General features: G+C 46.8%; 1 protein-coding gene across 1 annotated transcript in view; it reads right to left on the bottom strand.

Moving 5' to 3' along the window:
- Positions 1-17,912, bottom strand: part of LOC132399559 (atrial natriuretic peptide receptor 1-like) — a 102,395-nt gene extending 84,483 nt beyond the window's left edge. Inside the window, exons 1-2 of the mRNA XM_059980049.1 lie at positions 17,140-17,912; positions 3,857-4,044 (exon numbers count right to left, since the gene is read on the bottom strand). Coding sequence (XP_059836032.1) covers positions 3,857-4,044; positions 17,140-17,842 — 891 coding nt within the window. The 5' untranslated portion in view covers positions 17,843-17,912. The remainder of the gene's footprint in view (positions 1-3,856; positions 4,045-17,139) is intronic.
- Positions 17,913-18,340: the final 428 nt, after the last annotated feature.

The raw sequence follows: 18,340 nt of genomic DNA, 5'->3' as shown, positions 1-18,340 counted from the left end.
ATCACGGTGAGTTTATAAGGAGACTGGGAATGGGGTCCCAGTAAGTTTACACCGAGAGTGGGAATGGGGGTCCCGGTGAGTTTATAAGGAGAGTGGGAATAGGGGTCCCATTCAGTTTATAAGGAGACTGGGAATTGGGGTCCCAGTGAGTTTACAAGGAGAGTGGGATTGGGAGACTGGCAATGGAGGTACCGGTGATTTTATAAGGAGACTGGGAATGGGGTCCCGGTGAGTTTATAAGGAGACTGGGAATGGGGCCCCAGTAAGTTTACACTGAGAGTGGGAATTGGGGTTCTGGTGAGTTTATAAGGAGACTAGGAATGGGGGTCCAGGTGAGTTTCTTAGAATACTGGGAATGGGGTCCCAGTAAGTTTACACCGAGAGTGGGAATGGGGGTCCCGGTGAGTTTATAAGGAGACTCAGAATGGGGGTTCCAGTGAGTTTATAAAGAGACTGGGAATTGGGGTCCCGATGAGTTTACAAGTAGAGTGGGAACGGGTGTCCCAGTGAGTTTACAAGGAGAGTGGGATTGGGAGACTGGCAATGGAGGTACCGGTGATTTTATAAGGAGACTGGGAATGGGGCCCCGGTGAGTGTTTAAGATCTGGAATGGGGATACCTGTGGGCTCTGGTGAGCGTACAAGGAGCATTTGGAGCATCTGATCCTAAATCACATGCCGAACAATCAGGATATCAGAACAACTCATGAATTACTGGAGTTTTATTACAAACTATCAGTCCTACTGTTTTCTCAGTAAAGTCGAAATGCAACTGTGATTATGATAATACCATATATAAATGATAGAGAATTGATATCGATTTCATTTGAACTACACTTTGTTTAAGTAATATATAAATCTTACGTATGTTTTGGTGATTTACATAATTATACACATAGTATAGTTCTATAAAAGTTTCATACAATAAACGTAGAGAGACAGATTCTTGGTAAACTCCATATGATCTATATAATTACATGTAAATTCATGTTAGTTTTTATTCAAATTCGATTTGATCCAAAGAAACTTTCACATGAAGTTTGATATTTGTGCAATGAATTTGACTTGAAAAATAATTGTGTGGTGCTCTGCCACGTATCCATGCTTCCTTCTTTATTCCAGCTGAGGAGGAGGCCACTTGGCCCTTCAGCCAAATGCTGGCTCCCCAATGGAGCAATCCCCTCTATTCTGATATCTCCCTTCATCTCCTAGTGATCATACAATCTATTCTCTCTCACGTGACCATTGTAGCCCCTTTGATCCATTCACTATTCACCTACACAAGGTGTAGTTTACCAATGCCCAGGTCTCCAATGGGATTGCCGGTGTGATCAGGGTAATGTGTCCAATCAAGAATTGGACTGAATTGGATTGGTCCCCAGGGCCTGAAGGGATCCACCCCGGGATATCAGCAGAGGCAAGAGAGGAGTTTGCTGGGACTCTGTCTGTTCCCACAAGGGCCATGAGAAAAGCCGCTGGAGATCCAAAGCAGCAGATGCGAGATGCTGGAGGAACTCAGCAGGTCAGGCAGCTTCTGTGGAAGGGAACGTAGTTTATGTTTCGGGTTCAGGACTGGGAAAAAGCTGAGAAGTCAGAGCTTGAAGGTGTGTGGAGGTAAGGGAGTAGTACAAGGTGGCAGGTGATAGGTGAAACCGGGAGAGGGACAGGGGTGAAGTAAATAGCTGGGAAGTTGTTTGGTGAAAGAGATAAAGGTCTGGAGAAAGGGAATCTGACAGGAGAGGGTAGAAGACCATGGAAGAAAGGGAGGGGGAGGAGCACCAGAGGGAGATGATGGGCAGGTAAGGAGATAAGGTGAGGGAGGGAAACGGCAATGGGGGAACGGTGAAGGAGAGGGCGCAGTTACCAGAAGTTTGAGAGATTGATGTTCATGCCATCAGGTTAGTGGCTACCCAGATGGAATACAAGGTGTTGCTCCTCCAACCTCCTCCTCAGCTATCACCTACCACCTTGTACATCTTCCTCCCACCTTCTCGTTCTGACCTGTCATCTTTTTTCCCTGTCTTGATGGAGAGTCTCTGCCCAAAACATCGACTTTTTACTCTTTTCCATAGAAGCTGAGTTCCTCCAGCACCTTACGTGTGTTCTCAGAGGACTGGGATGTAGCCAGTAATGTTCCTGTGTTCAAGAAGGCCGCAGGGATAAGCAAGGGATTACCGGCTGGTGAATCTCATACCAGTGGTAGAGAAGCTATTGCAATAGTTTATGAGGGATAATCTTTACTCCCACTTGGAAAAGCTTGAGCTTATTAAAGGTGGTTTTACATATTTGACTTTAGCTTTAGGGCTTTTTAAGGAGGTGATAAAGATGAGTGATGATTGGGGATGGCACAGTGGATATTGTTAATGTGAACTTTCGAAAGACTTTCAGCAAGGTCCCGCATGGTGTGCCGTTCCAGAAGCAAGATGCACGGCATCCATGATGACTTGGTAGACTGTCCATTCAGCCCATCAAATCTGCTCCATCGTTTGATCTCGGCTGATTTATTTTCCCTCTCTACTCCATTTCTCCTGCCTTCACCCCGTAACCTTTGATATCCTGACTAATTAAACCTCCGCTTTAAACATACCCAGTGACTTGGCCTCCACAGCCATCTGTGGTGCCACCAGGTTTCTGAATGGCCAATGAACACTACCTCACTATTTCCACTATTTTCTGTCTCTTTGTCCGTTAGATATATATGTAATATATTACTTATTGTTATTTATGGTATATTTTATATATTGCACTGCACTGCTGCTGAAAAACAACAAATTGCACAACATACGTCAGTGATTTTAAGCCTGATTGTCATTCCCATATAGATGGGTTTAGTTTAAATAGGCATCATGGTCAGCACAGATATGTTGGGCTGAAGGGTCTGTTCCTTTGCTGTACTATTTTATGCTCTACGTCCATACTCCTACCAACTCTGTCATATCAGAATTATAACATTCATCTCCACACTGGGGAAATTATCTGGGTTCACTTAATATACCGTCTTTCAATAAGCACAAGAAATAGAATGAACATTTCAGGCCAAAGATCTTTCATCAGAACTGGTGATGACATGAAAGGTTAATTCTCTCTCCACGGACACCCCCTGACCTGCTGAGTGGTTCTATTGATGCTGGTCGTCCAGACTTACCTTTGATAGACATCCCTCTAGAAACCTCACACAAAATGCTGGAGGAACTGGATGCTGGATTACGGATACATTAGGGATATTTTGATAGGCAGATGGATGATAGAAAAATGGAGGGCTGTGTAGAAGAGAAGGGTTAGATTGATTTTAGAATAGGTTATAAAGTTGACAAAACATGATGGGGCAAAAGGCCTGTAACTGTGCTTAATGTTCTTTGAACCCAGCAAGTCAAGCAGTATCTATGAAGGGAAATAAATACAGGTGTCCCCCGCTTTATGAATGTCCGCTTTGCACAACTTCGCTTTTACAAAATACCTACATTAGTAACCTGTTTTTGCATTACAAAGAGGATTTTTGCTTTCATGAAAATTTTTCCCCATATAACTTAATGGTTCTTCGCTTTACGGCATTTCGGCTTAAGAAAGGTTTCACAGGAACGCTCTACCTTTGTAAAGGGCGGGGGGGGAAAACACTCATATTCCACATTTTGAGCCGATGCCCTTCACTGTGAGTCTTGATGAAGGATCTTGGCCCAAAACATTTTCTGTTCATTCCCCTCCACAGATGCTACCTGACTTGCTGAGTTCCTCCAGCATTGTGTGTGTGTGTGTGTGTGTGGGGCTCAGGATTTCCACCGTCGGCAGAACCTCTTGCGTTTACATCAAGGAAAACCACTGCAGCTCCCCACTCCCCACGACCCTGGTGCGTGCCTTACCGCGTAGGCCTCCTTGCTCTCGGGGTCGTCCTCATCCCATCGTCTCCACGGCAACAGCGGCACCCTCTGCAGGCTTTCCCCAAATACGTCCACGTGGAAGAAGGCGAAGTCCCCGCCCGTCATGCCTGCCCGCCTGGCGTTCAGGATCAGCTGGCGGAAGGTGTTGGGAGAGCAGCAGATGTACACAACTGCCCGGGAGCAAGAGGAACAAAGGCAGGTGTCAGCTCATTTCCAAAGAAGGGCCGTGGGGGTTGGTGCTGGTCATTTACACCCTGGAGTTGTTCCATCTTTCATCACAGCTGATCTACCTACACCCTTTTCCTGCGGTCTTTTCACCACAGGCAGAGACCTTTCAGACTCTGAACGGAGTCTGGAGTAGAGAATTCCAGAGGTTCATTGCCTTCTGTACAAAGATATTTCTTCATATCTTAGTCCTAAATTGGCCCGTTACTCTGGGTTTCCTAGTGCAAGACACCTCTAAGTCCAGAGCACCCATTCTGTTGAGCTGTGTAAGTTTTAATGGGGTGGGCCTCACTACAGGAGGGTAGGTGAGGAGGGAGCACCTCACTACAGGAGGGCAGGGTAGGAGGGAGCACCTCACTACAGGAGGATAGGTGAGGGAGCACCTCACTACAGGAGGGTAGGTGAGGGAGCACCTCACTACAGGAGGGTAGGTGAGGAGGGAGCACCTCACTACAGGAGGGTAGGTGAGGAGGGAGCACTTCACTACAGGAGGGCAGATGAGGGAGCACCTCACTACAGGAGGACAGGGTAGGAGGGAGCACCTCAGTGCGGGAGGGCTGGTGAGCAGGATATACCTCCCTGTGGGAGGTCCGGTAAGGAGGGTGCATCTTACTGCGGGAGGGACAATGAGGAGGGAGCACCTCACTGCAGGATGGCCAGTAAAGAGGGTGTGCCTTACAGTGAGAAGGGTGGTGAGGGAAGAAGTCAAAATAAAGAGGGCTGAAGGAGAGAGAGAATCAATAGCTGGTGGGTGATAGGTGAATCCAGGGAAAGGGGGGGAAGGTAGGAGGGTGGAAGAGGAGACAATAAAAGGGAGCAATGTGAGAAGCTGGGAAGCAATAGGCAGAGGAGTTAATGGGGTAAATAAGGTACTTGATAGGAGAGAACAGTAGACCATGGAACAATGGGAAGGAGGTGGGGAACCAGGGGATGGAAGGTGAAGGTGGATGGGCTGGTTGCGAGGCCAGGGGAGGGAAAAGAGAAGGGGTTACAGGGCCACAAGATAAAGGAGGGAGGGGAGGGTACCAGAAGCTAGAGAAATCAATGTTGATGCCATCAGGTTGGAGATTACCAAGACAGGATTCTCTTAGTAGTATGGAGGAATAGAGGGGTTGTAGGTTATGATGGGATATAGACAGGATGAGAAGTGGCAGATCAATTCTGCAAGTACGTAGTGATGCACTTTGAAAGATCGAACCTCAACACAGAGTACAATGGCGGGAATCTTAACTGTGTGGAGGAACAGAGGAATCCAGAGGATCCATAGATCCCTCAAAGATGCCGCACAAGTTGAGGAGGTAGTTAAGAATGCCTATGGTGTGTTGGCCTTTATTGGTCAGTGGACTGAGTTCAAGAGCCACGAGGTAATGTTGCGGCTGCATAAAACTCTGTTTAGACCACACGGAGTAGTGTGTTCAGATCTGGTTGATTCAGGAAGGATGTAAGAGCTTTAGTGAGAGATTGATTTTGAAGTACACTGAAAGGTTGGTACGACTTTGTGGGCTGAAGGGCCTGTACTGTTCTGTGTCCTCAGAGGAGATGTTGCTCCTCCAATCAGAGCCTGGTTTCAACATAGCAGTGGAGAAGTTAGTGGGAACGAGCAGCAGAATCAAAGTTGCCACCTAAAAATCCTGGCTATTTTTTGCCCAGCTTTTAATACCAGAATTTTTTTTTGGCATCTTAACTGGCTCAACACAGCACTGTGATCTTAAGGATCTATTCGTGTGCTGTACTGTTCTGTGTTCTATCTGTGGGATTATTTTGCTGTTTGGGTTTTGGCAGTGAGTGTTTCTTTTGCTCCTTGGGGGCTAGGGTGGTAGGTTGCCAGCAACCCCCCCCCCCCACCCCTGGCAATGGGACTCTCTTGTTGGGTTCTTAGACCAATTTCTCAGTGCTTGCTAGCACATCAGATCCTGTGAATACTACGCATGTTGGTCCCTGAAGACTGAACAACCAACTGAGCAGTAAATTTCCATCTCGACAGCCCACGCAGAATGTTTGGTTCTTTAGCATGATGAGTGCTTGAAACACTAATGTTGCTGTCAGAGGCTATTATTAAAGTCCTTATAGCAAGGTACTTACCAAATTTCATGGTAAGCAGGCAAATTCAACAATGTTTTGTGAAATGGAAATCGAGTTTGGACAATTTACTAGAGTCCCTTGCAGAAACAGGATGTGCTTTGGATAAAGGGGAAATGGGTAGCTATATTCCGGTTCAGTTTATTGTCATTCAACATGTATGTCACCAAATGAAACAATATTCCTCTGGACCAAGGTGAACAACACAGTATATATCTCACACAACACATGAAGTGCATATATGACTCAAGTTCAAAGGTAAACAGTATAACATGACTGCCACTTCATACGTGATGAGACCTGGCTGGTGGCAGGGAATTCAGTAGTCTCATGGCCTGGGAGAAGAAGCTGTTTCCTATTGTCCTAACTCTATGGTAAACTTCTGCCAGATGGGAGGTCAAAGAGACTGTTGGAAGGATTAGAGGGATCATTGACAATGCTAAGGGTCCTGAGTACCATATATAACCATATAACAATTACAGCATGGAAACAGGCCATCTCGGCCCTTCTAGTCCGAGACGAATGCTTATTCTCACCTAGACCCACCCACCTGCATTCAGCCCATAACCCTCCATTCCTATCCTGTCCATATACCTATCCAATTTTTTTTTAAATGACAATATCGAACCTGCCTCTACCACTTCTACTGGAAGCTTGTTCCACACAGCTACCACTCTCTGAGTAAAGAAGTTCCCCCTCGTGTTACCCCTAAGCTTTTTCCCCTTAACTCTCAACTCATGTCCTCTTGTTTGAATCTCCCCTACTCTCAATGGAAAAAGCCTATCCACGTCAACTCTATCTATCCCCCTCATAATTTTAAATACCTCGATCAAGTCTCCCCTCAACCTTCTACGCTCTGAAGAATAAAGACCTAACTTGTTCAACCTTCCTCTGTAACATAGATGCTGAAACCCAGGTAACATTCTAGTAAATCTCCTCTGTACCCTCTCTATTTTGTTGACATCTTTCCTATAACTCGGTGACTAGAACTGTACACAATACTCCAAATTTGTCCTCACCAATGCCTTGTACAATTTTAACATTACATCCCAACTCCTACACTCAATGTTCTGATTTATAAAGACCAGCATACCAAAAGCTTTCTTCACCACCCTATTCACATGAGATTCCACCTTCAGGGAACTATGCACCATTATTCCTAGATCACTCTGTTCTACTGCATTCCTCAATGCCCTACCATTTACCATGTATGTCCCATTTTGATTAGTCCTACCAAAATGTAGCACCTCACACTTATCAGCATTAAACTCCATCTGCCATCTTTCAGCCCACTCTTCTAACTGGCCTAAATCTCTCCACAAGCTTTGAAAACCTGCTTCATTATCCACAATGCCACCTATCTTAGTATCATCTGCATACTTACTAATCCAATTTACCACCCCAAATTATGCAGCGCTAGGATAGATATCTCTGATGCATGTCAGAAAGACCCCGATGTTCCACTCAGCATTCCTCACAATCCTTTGCAAGTAGATTTCCTCAAGACAAATTGATTTATTTATACAGCCCTTCGAGCCCCACCGCCCAGCAAACCCCTGATTTAATCCCAGCCTAATGAAGGGACATTTTACAAAGATCAATTAACCTCCCAACTGGTACGCCTTTAGAGTGGAGGAAGAAAGCAGAGCACCCGGAGGAAATCATGGGGGTCACAGGAAGAACGTACAAGCTCCTTACGGACTGCGGCGGGAATGGAACCCAGGTTGCTGGTACTGTAAAGTGTTCTGCTAACCACCACACTACCATGCCCTCTCAGTTGTTGAGATTGCTCCTCGAAGGGGCATCTGTTGTACGAGGAAAAAGGGGTGACGTTAGAATTGGACAGAAGACTGGCCAGCTAGCAAGCTAGGAAACTAGTGAGCTCCAGCAAGCTAAGTGGTGAATCTGAACAGTGAATGGTCTAAGTGGGCTCTTTTCCGGGTCACTGAGATGTACAGTAATGAATGGTATCTTGATGCTGAGTCTCAACAGTTGTTCTACAGATTATATATGCGACTTTGCTAAAGACACCAAATGTCTGGATGTTACGTTTGCAGATGATACGGAAGTAGATTATTAAGGAGATGATGTAATAAATTTCTGGAAGAGAAGCAGTCATTCTGCCTAGTCCCACCAACCTGCACCTGGACCATCACCCTCTCATCCATGGACTTATCCAAACCTCTCTTAAATGTGGCAACCAAACCCACATCCACCCCTTTTACTGTCAGCCTGTTCCACACCCTCTGAATGAAGAAGTTCTCCCTCAGTTTCCCCTTTCAGCCTTAACCTATGACATCTAGTTATAGTCTTACCCAGCCTAGAGGAACAGTCTGGGATATGAGGGTACAGCCACAGAATAAAGAGACGTCCTTATAAAACAGACCAGGAGGAACATCTTCGGCCAGAGTTTGGTGAAGCTGTGGAATTCTTTGCCACAGAATGGCTGTGTAGTCATTCAATGTATTTAGAGCAGAGATTGTTAAGGCTTTTATGAGGTGTTATGGCAGGAGAATGGGGGTGAAAAAAAATCAGCCATAATTGAATGACAGAACAGACTCAATGGGCTAGATGGCCTAATTCTAATCCAATGTTTTCTGGCCTTATTTTGTGTGCAAAGTCTGATGTGGTACAAAACCATGAAAAGCAGGTGGGTAGCATCATAGCCACATAGGTATAGACAGAATATAACTTATACATAAATTATACTTCAAATTATACCATACAATGAAAAAACTGTGCAAAAGCAAAAAAAATCAAAGACAGAGTTGAAGAGAAATGGAGGACAGGTGGTGCTGAGGAGGCAGTACTGACTGTGGTGCTACGCTGCTGGAGGGACATGGTTGAAGAACGACCATGTTGCCGGGGGCAACGCTGAGGGAGTGATGTCCTGCTGAAGGGGCAGCGGTGAGGCAGTGCTCCACTTGTGCAGAGGACAGCAGTAAGGCTGTGCCATTTTGTCCTAACAATATGTTATATGTAGGAAGGGCATTCCTTTAGCAAATGGTACACTGAGCCACACAAATAAACGTCAGGAAAAGGGACTAAAAATTCAGTCACCCCAGTTGTTGGACCCATAAGACACAGGAGCAGAACTAATCCATTGGGCCCATTGAGTCTGCTCTGCCATTCAAGCATGGCTGGTTTATTATTCCCTCTCAACTGTAATATCCAGGACATCTTCACAGATCGATGCCTCAAAAAGGCAGCATCCGTCATTAAGGATCCCCAGCACCAAGGCCATCAGGAAGGAGGTACAGGAGCCTGAAGGCACACACTCAGCGATTCAGGAACAGCTTCTTCCCCTCTGCCATACAATTTCTGAATGGACATGGAACCCATGAACACTACCTCACTATTTTTTTATTTCTACCTTTGCACTACTTACTTGATTTAATTTAATTATTTAATATATATATATTTACTATAATTCAGTTTTTTTTCTTTCCTATTACTATGTATTGCTTGGCCGCTTGGCCGAGTGGTTGAGGCGTTTGTCTAGTTATCTGAAGGTCGCTAGTTCGAGCCTTGGCTGAGGCTCGCGTGTGTGTCCTTGAGCAAGGCACTTAACCACACATCGCTCTGCGATGACACCGGTGCCAAGCTGTATGGGTCCTAATGCCCTTCCCTTGGACAACATGGGTGGTGTGGAGAGGGGAGACTTGCAGCTTGGACAACTGCCGGTCTTCCATAAAAAAAACCCCTTGCCCAGGCTTGCACCCTGGAAACTTTCCAAGGTGCAAATCCATGGTCTATCAAGAATAACGGAGGCCTACATTGCTGCCACAAGGTCAACAAGTTTCACGACAAATCCCAGTTATGTAAAACTTGATTCTGATTCCTTCTCCTGCCTTTTCTTATAACGTTTGACACCCTTACTAATCAAGAACCTATCAAGCTTCTGAGTCCCTCTAGTATTTTGTACAATTACTTTATCAGCCTCTGTTTTAAATATACTCAACAACTTGGCCTCTGTCTGTGCAATGAATTCCACAGATTCACCGCCCTCTGGCTGAAGAAATTCCTCCTCATCTCTGTTTGAAAGGAACATCCTTCTATTCTGTGGCTGTTACCTCTGGTCCTAGACTCTCCCGGTTGTTTTTAAGGAGCAATCTGAACAGAGCGACAGGAATGTGAAATTGACTCACAGGGAGTAGTTGGGGGTTCAGGGAAGACTGGACAGAGATGGGAATAACAGAAAGTGGTGCTAGTGGGGAATAGAAATAGTATTTGGTATTGGCATTAGTTTATCATTGTCACATGTACTGACACAGCGAAAATATTGTCTTGCATACTATTTGTATAGATCACAGTGCATTGAGCTAGAATAAGGTTAAACAACAACAATGCAGAATAAAGTGTAAAAGCTACAGATAAAGTTCAGAGCAGGTAAGCAATGAAGTGCAAGATCATAACAAAATAAATTGTGAGGCCAGGAGTCCAACTTATCATAGAAGAGGACCATTCAAGAGTCCATTTACAGCAGGATAGAAGATATGGACTTTCAGGCTTCTGTATCTTTTGCCAAATGGGAGAGAGAAGAAGAGAGAATGTAATGATCGGGTGGGTCTTTAATTCTGCTGGCTGCTTTACTGGGGCAGTGAGAAGGGTAGACAGAGTTCATGGAGGGGAGGTTGGTCCCTGTGATGTGCTGAGCTGTGTCCACGACTCTCTGCTGTCTCTTGCTGTCACATGCGGAGCAGTTGCCATACCAAACTGTGATACATACAGATAGAATGCTTTCCATAGAGCATCGGTAAGAACTGGTATGGGTCCTCGGGGGTGAGGTAGAGCCCAGGATCCGAGGGCAAGGCCTCAGAATAAAGGATGTCCCTTTCGAACTGAGTTGAGGAGGAATTTCTTCAGACAGAGTGTGATGAATTTGTGGAATTCATTGCCGTAGACAGAAGTCACTGGATGTATTGAAGGCAGAGGTTGATAGTTCATGATTGGTAAGGGTTACAGGGAGAAGATCATCAGCAGTAAAGCAAACCGGATATCATGCAAGTGTCAAGGGCAGCATGCCCAGAATTTGGAGGAGAATTTCCAAAGACTCCACCCTGATTGCTTAAGGTGGTAGAACCCTGGCCAAGAAATCACAGGGGACAGACTGATTTAAAAAATACTTAGCAGTGGAGCACAGTGAGTGAGAGCCGCTGTCGAGATGGAAACTTTTCCCAGATCAAATTTAGTTCCACCCACAGATCTCTGGGACAAGCTCAACACCACTTCTTGGACTTGGTAACAGCTCATGACAGGAAAATATATTAAGAGGAAGAAGGGATATTTTCTGTGGAGGTTACCCTGGCAGGAGTTTCACAGATTGATGTATTGAAACAATACCTCAAGACCTGCAGGTTAATTGAGTCACGTTGTGGCAGTTACAGAATTGGGAACATGGAAAAGACGGTTCTTAACCAGATTAGAGTAATATTTTCAAAGTGAATTGAGGGTGAAATTCCATCTGGAAGCCTCCAATCTGATGGCATGATAATCAATCTCTTCTTCAGTAAAAGAAATTCCCTCTCCTCTTCTTCTATTCCCCACTCAGGCCTCTTACCTCATCTCACCTGCCTATCACCTCCCCCTGGTGCCTCTCCTCCTTCCCTTTCTCCTATGGTCCACTCTACTTTCCCGTCAAATTCCTTCATCTTCAGCCCTTTCCCTCTCCCACCCATCTGGCTTCAACTATCACCTTCTAGCATGTCCTCCCCCCCCCCCCACCACCCCACCTGCCACCTCTGTATTCTGGTTTCCTCGCCCTTCCTTTCAAAGCACTAAAGGAGGGTCTCGGTCCAAAACGTTGACTGTTTGTTCATTTCCATGGATGCAGTTTGACCTGCTGTGTTCCTCCAGCATTGTGTGCACATTGCTCTGGATTTCCAGCATCTGCAGAATTTCTATCAATTTTGCTTGCCTCCATCAAGATCAGTTCTTGTTCTCTGGGTGGCACATCACTTTACAGCACCAGCGTTAACAACCGGTGTTCCATTCCTGCCCCTGGAAGGACTTTGTTCGTTCTCCCTTTGACCGCGTGGGTTTGCTCCCACATTAAAGGGTTAGGGTTAGTAAGCTGTAGGCATGGCAACCCTTGCAGACTGCCTCCAGCACATCCTCAGATTGTGTTGGTCAATGACACAAGCAATGCACTTCACTGAATGCTTCAATGTTCCTATGAGAAATAAAACTAATCTTTAAGATCTGTATTCTTTAATTGATTCATCTTGTGGCATTTATAGAATCTGAAAATTGGAAAAGGAATGATTGGAGGAAGCCTTTCTTCACCAGATTAAAGTATATCTTCCGAAGTTGATTCAGAATGAAAAATGATCAAGAGTCTTGACTGTCTCCATCAAGTTGCCCCTCAGATTCCCTTAAATATTTCACCTTTCACCCTAAACCTATGACCTCTAGTTCTAATCTCATCAACTTGTGCCCTCACCCTTATCTATACCCCTCATAATTTTGTATACCTCTTTCAAATCTTCTCTTAGCCGGCTGTGCTCCAGGGAATAAAGTCCTAATCTATTCAAACTTTCGCTATGACTCAGGTTCTCAAGTCCCAACAAATTCTTTAAAAATGTAGTTTACACTCTTTCAAAGTCACCTGTAGGTAGGTGACCAGAAATGCACACAACACTCCAAATTTGGCCTCACCAATGTCTTGTACTTCAACCTAACATCCCAACTCCTACACTCAATGGTCCCAACGAAGGGTCTCGGCCCAAAATGTTAGCTGTACTTCTTCCTATAGATGCTGCCTGGCCTGCTACATTACACCAGCATTTTGTGTGTGTGCCCCGATTTATTGTCACAAATTGTCACAACCGGGGTCATTTATATAAAAAAAAAGGGATTCTTTTATCAGTAAGTACGTGGAGTGTATTTTCTCAGTCACCTCATGGATTGTTTATCTTTTGTTTGTCTTTGGACCAGCTCTGGATTCTTACTTTGTGTTGCAGGTGTCTCTTTTGGTATCATGGGGATTGTTAAGTTCACTTTGTACTTATTACTTTTATTCAATTTGGGATAATTTAGTTAGCATGGTATTTTCAATGCCTTGTAGTTTTGATTTGGGGGTTATTGCCTTATCTGGACATCAATATTGACTGATTGGTCCAATTCCTATGTGCTCCAGGGTGTATTTCAGGTGGGCATGCCAGCTCCTCTTTGCTGAGTCATTATACTTCCTTGTCTGGTGAAACTCAGACCAAGTTCTTCTGTGTATTGTCAGTAATTACAGTTCATCAAGATTTTGTATTATTCTGTTGGTTAATTTCTGTAATAAATCTTAATTTTTGTTTGAACTGCTGAAGTCTCTGTGATTCCTGCACTTGATTTCACTAGTGACCCTCACACCAGTGTGCCAAAGCCCTCTTTATGACCATAGGACACCACTTTCAAGGAATTATGGATCTGTATTCCCAGGTTTCTTGGTTCTGTCACACTCCTCAGTCCCATACCAGTCAGTATGTAAACCTTACCCTGATTTGTCCATCCAAAGTGCAATACCTCACACTTATCTGCATTAAATTCCATCTTTTCAGCCCATTTTCCCAGGTGGTCAAGATCACACTGCAAAGTTTCGATAGCCTTCTTGACTATGCTTGGTGTCGATTTGCTACAAACCCTAAGTTGGTTGAAAGCTACAGCTGCCAAGTGCCCCAGTGGCCTACAGGTTAGTGAGACTTTCACTGCCACCACCCAGGTTCGATTCTCTGTCAGGTAAGAGTGTTTGGGAGGTGTATGGAGGCCTATGGCCCAGTTGTAGGTCAATTGGATGAGACAGAATAATAGTTTAGCACAGACTTGATGGTTTGAAGGGGCTGTTTCATATTGTAGTGTTCTGTGACTCTGTAGTGACACCGGCTGGGAACAGAGATGGGATTTCCACCAGACCATGAGACATAGCAGCAGAACTAGGCCATCCCGCCCATTAAATATATATGCTCCACCATTTGATCAAGGCTGATCTATTTTCTCTCTCCACCCCATTCTCCTACTTTCTCCTCGTAACCAAGTCGTTGGGTATATTTAAAGCACAGGTTGACATGACTAGTCTTGATTAGTAGAGATGTCAACTGTTGCAGGGAGAAGGGAAGAGAGTGGGGTTTAGAAGGAAAGTAAATCAGCCATGATGGAATGGCAGCACAGACTCGGTGGGCCAAAAACCCTAATTCTGCTCCTTATGGAAAAGAATGAATGATGTGTGAGATCGGAATCCTCGATCAGGTCTCAGGAATCCCAAATGGCAATTCCTACCCCTCTCTATAGATGCTGCCCAACCCACCGAGTTCCGCCAGCAAAGTTTTTGATGGCACGCAAGTCAAGACAGGAAGCAGCTATAATCATGTGCTGGTGGATTAGAGTGAGAACAACCCAAACCCGAACGTGGAGAAGATCAAGAAAATCATTATGGATTTCAGGAAGCTGCAGACAAACCATCCCCCTCCTCCATAGAGAGAATTAAGTGCACCAAGTTCACATCACAGGTGACCTTACCTAGTCCCTTAATATTACCTCCCTGAACAGGAAGGCACAGCACTTCCTAAGACGATTGAGGGAAGCCAGGCTTTCACACCCCGCCCCCCATCTTAACTGTGTATGACACTGAGAGTATCCCGTCAAGTTGCAACTCCATCTGGTGGGAGCAGTCAAGCATCTGACCAGAAGTCTCTACAATGGACTGTGGGAACAGCTGAGAGGATTGTAGGGGTCTCCCTAACATCCATTGGGGACATTTATCAGGAGCGCTGCATCTGTGGGGCCCTCAGTGTTATTTAGGATCCCACCCATCCATCCAGCATCCTCTTTGACTTCCTACTGTCAGGCAGGAGACTTAAAAACAAGAACGGTCAGGATGGGAAACAGTTTCTTTCCTTAGGTCATTAGGCTTCTGAATTCCCTGCCGCATCGTATTCAAAGTGTCACTGGTTAATCTGTTCTGTATTTTGCAATACTGTATTTAATTTATGCACTTTAGTTTGTTATTTATATTTGATTTATCTGTAAGTTTTATCCTTACCTTCATAAGTTATCATGTGTTACGTGTACTACTGTGCTTTACACCCTGACTCAGAGAAATATTGTTTTGTTTCTATAGACATTGTATGGTTATGTACATCATATACATGTATATAGTTATATGACAATAAACTTTACTTCACTTGAATGGTGAGGGACCTGGTGACTATTTTCTTGTGCCTTTGTGGAAGATTTTTGTTAACCAAAGGCCTTAAGGAAACAGAAAGAAGATGGAAGACATTGAGGATCCTCGAATGCGGAGTAACACTGCAGTCCAGATGAAAGATCTCGACCAGTAATATTGACTATCCATTTCTCTCTGTAGATGCTGCATGACCCACTGGGTTCCTCCAGCATCTTGCGTGTTGTATTACGAGACCAGGTAGAAAGATGGGGGTGAGCTCAAAGACTAACCACAATTCCATTAAATGGCAGTACTGGCGCAGAGAGCGGAGTGTACTACACAGTCTAGTCTAGATCTTGGCAAGGGAGAAATCGGAAGACACAATTGATCTCTCTCTCTTGTATACAGTTTATGTGGCTATACATATAGCCACAGAGAACAGGGGGCAGCTGCAAAAGGAGAGACTGAAAAACCAAAACAACCTAACCACTAAACACAGCCACCACTTATTCTTGTCCAGACGTTCCAGAATACGTGGCTCCCAGATCAGCCTCTAAAGCCACCTGAAGACCCATCAATAGACAACCCCTTACTTGAAATACCTAGCAGTGTGATCTCCAAAAATTTTTATTTAGTGTAAAACATCCATTTTAACACACACATACACACACACACACACCATATATGCATATATGGTGTGTGTGTGTGTGTGTGTGTGTATAATATATTATTAAAGTAGGTATTTAATGCAACACCTGGGGATTATAACATGGCTCCCGGTAAATACGACAGGGAATTCAGGGGAATTGTTTTCCCTGTAAAGTGACAAGAATGTGAAACAGTTCCACAGTGGATGGTTGAATGGAAGAGAAACTGGAAACTGGAAAGGCATGGGAGAGAGGGGATTAGAAGGGGTGGAAGCAGGGGAATAGAGATGGTTAGGATGGGGAAAGGGAGAGGGGAGATGGAGGGGATGTTGACAGTGAGGTGGGGGTGGAGATAGTGAAAGGAGAGGGAGAACGAGAAGGAAATTTTGCCAGAGGGAGGGAATTTTGGCAGGGAGGGGAGGGTGATGGGGGCAGTGGTGGGGGGAGGGCGATGGGGGCAGTGGGGGGGAGGGTGATGGGGCAGTGGTGGGGGGAGGGCGATGGGGGCAGTGGTGGGGGGAGGGCGATGGGGGCAATGGTGGGGGGAGGGCGATGGGGGCAGTAGTGGGGGGAGGGCGATGGGGGCAGTGGGGGAGGGCGATGGGGGCAGTGGGGGGAGGGCGATGGGGGCAGTGGGGGGAGGGCGATGGGGGCAGTGGGGGGAGGGCGATGGGGGCAGTGGGGGGAGGGCGATGGGGGCAGTGGGGGGAGGGCGATGGGGGCAGTGGGGGGAGGGCGATGGGGGCAGTTGGGGGGAGGGCGATGGGGGCAGTGGGGGGGAGGGCGATGGGGGCAGTGGGGGGAGGGCGATGGGGCAGTGGGGGAGGGCGATGGGGGCAGTGGGGGGAGGGCGATGGGAAGAAGATGGTTAAGAGGGTTTGGATGAGGTTGGAAAATAGCTTAACCAATAGAACCCTTACTTACAGCGATGAACAAGAGATGCATTATGGGAAAGATGGGCAAAGGGAGGTAAATATGAACAGAGATGATCGGGAACTCGCTATCCATAAATGTTAGTGGAAACAAACATCACTAAGAGCTCCCAAAGGGATGAAAATAAATCTCGGGGCCGTGGGAAAAGAACAGTGAGCGGCCAGTGCAGACCTGACGGGCCGAATGGCCCGCATTCTCGCTGCAACAACTCCCTGAAAGGCGCGCGTACTCACTGCGGCCCTTCTGTATGATCTCCTGGATGAGGTAGTCGTAGTCAACGGTCTTGCTCTCCTTGAAGGGGATGTAGACCACGGTCAGGTTCTTGAAGGCCAGCACCTCCTGGTAGAGGCCCTCCACGGCGAAGAAGCAGGGGCGGTCATCGACCTTCTCGTCGTTGTAGATGATCAGGGCTCTCCTGGTCCAGTTGAAGCGCCGGTGGAGGTGGGCCACGTACTCCCCCAATTTGCCGTGCGAAGGCCCACTCCTGGTCAGCAGCGGGTACTCGCGTGACTTCTGGGTGAAGCCATAAGCCGGGGCTCCCGCCGTCACCATTGGGATCTTCCAGTGGCCAGTGAAGCGGGCCACCGGGGCCGCCGCGTAGACGCAGCCCGGCCCCACGAAGACGTCGGGGTCGTTGGTGAACTTGAGTTCCATGGCCACCAGCGGGGCGATGCTCTCGGAGCAGATGCCCTGGTTGTCCTCGCAGTTGCCGAAGACATAGCGGAGGCGGTGGCCCGGCAGCAAGGCGGGGTCGCGGTTGATGGCGTCCCTGGCCAGGCGGATGGCCGGGCCCACCCTCTGCCAGGTCCATGGGTAGGCAGTGTTGTTCTGGGGTAGGACCACGGCGATGGTCAGCGTTTGCAGTCCAGGGCTGACGTCCGGCGGAGACGCGCCACAGACAGTCCAGAGGAGCGCGACGGCAGCAACCCACTCCATCCCAGCTGGGGAACAGACGGGGACAGTGCTCACCTAGGGCTGACCATCGCTCTCCACAACCATCGACACACACCCCCTCGGCCCCCTCTCTCCTCTCACCTTCCCCCCTTTCACGCACCTCGTCCGGTTGCTCTCTTCCTCTCTCTCACACTCCTCCTCCCTCCGACTTGACTTCCCTCTCGTCCCCCTTTTCACACACATGCACCCCGTCTGCGGTTCTCTACACCCCTCCCACACGCGCACACTCACGGATTCCCGCTCCGCTCCTTCCCCGCTTTACAAAATTGCCCCTCGTCTTCCCTCTCCTTCCACACTTGGCAAGCACGCACCTCGTTTGCCTACCCTCCTGTCCTCTCCCTCAAAAACACATCCCCTCTTGGTCTTCTCTCCCCTCTCGTCACTCCTTCTCCCTTTTCAGACTACACACACACGCGCGCGTTCAGTCTGGCTTCTCTCCCCTCTGTTCCTCTCCTCTCCTCCCCGTCTCACAAGCGCAGC

The sequence above is a fragment of the Hypanus sabinus genome, chromosome 9 (assembly GCF_030144855.1).
Source record: "Hypanus sabinus isolate sHypSab1 chromosome 9, sHypSab1.hap1, whole genome shotgun sequence".
NCBI classification, from domain to species: domain Eukaryota; kingdom Metazoa; phylum Chordata; class Chondrichthyes; order Myliobatiformes; family Dasyatidae; genus Hypanus; species Hypanus sabinus.
The sequence above is the reverse complement of the archived record's forward strand: the minus strand, read 5'-3'. Positions and strand labels throughout refer to the sequence as shown.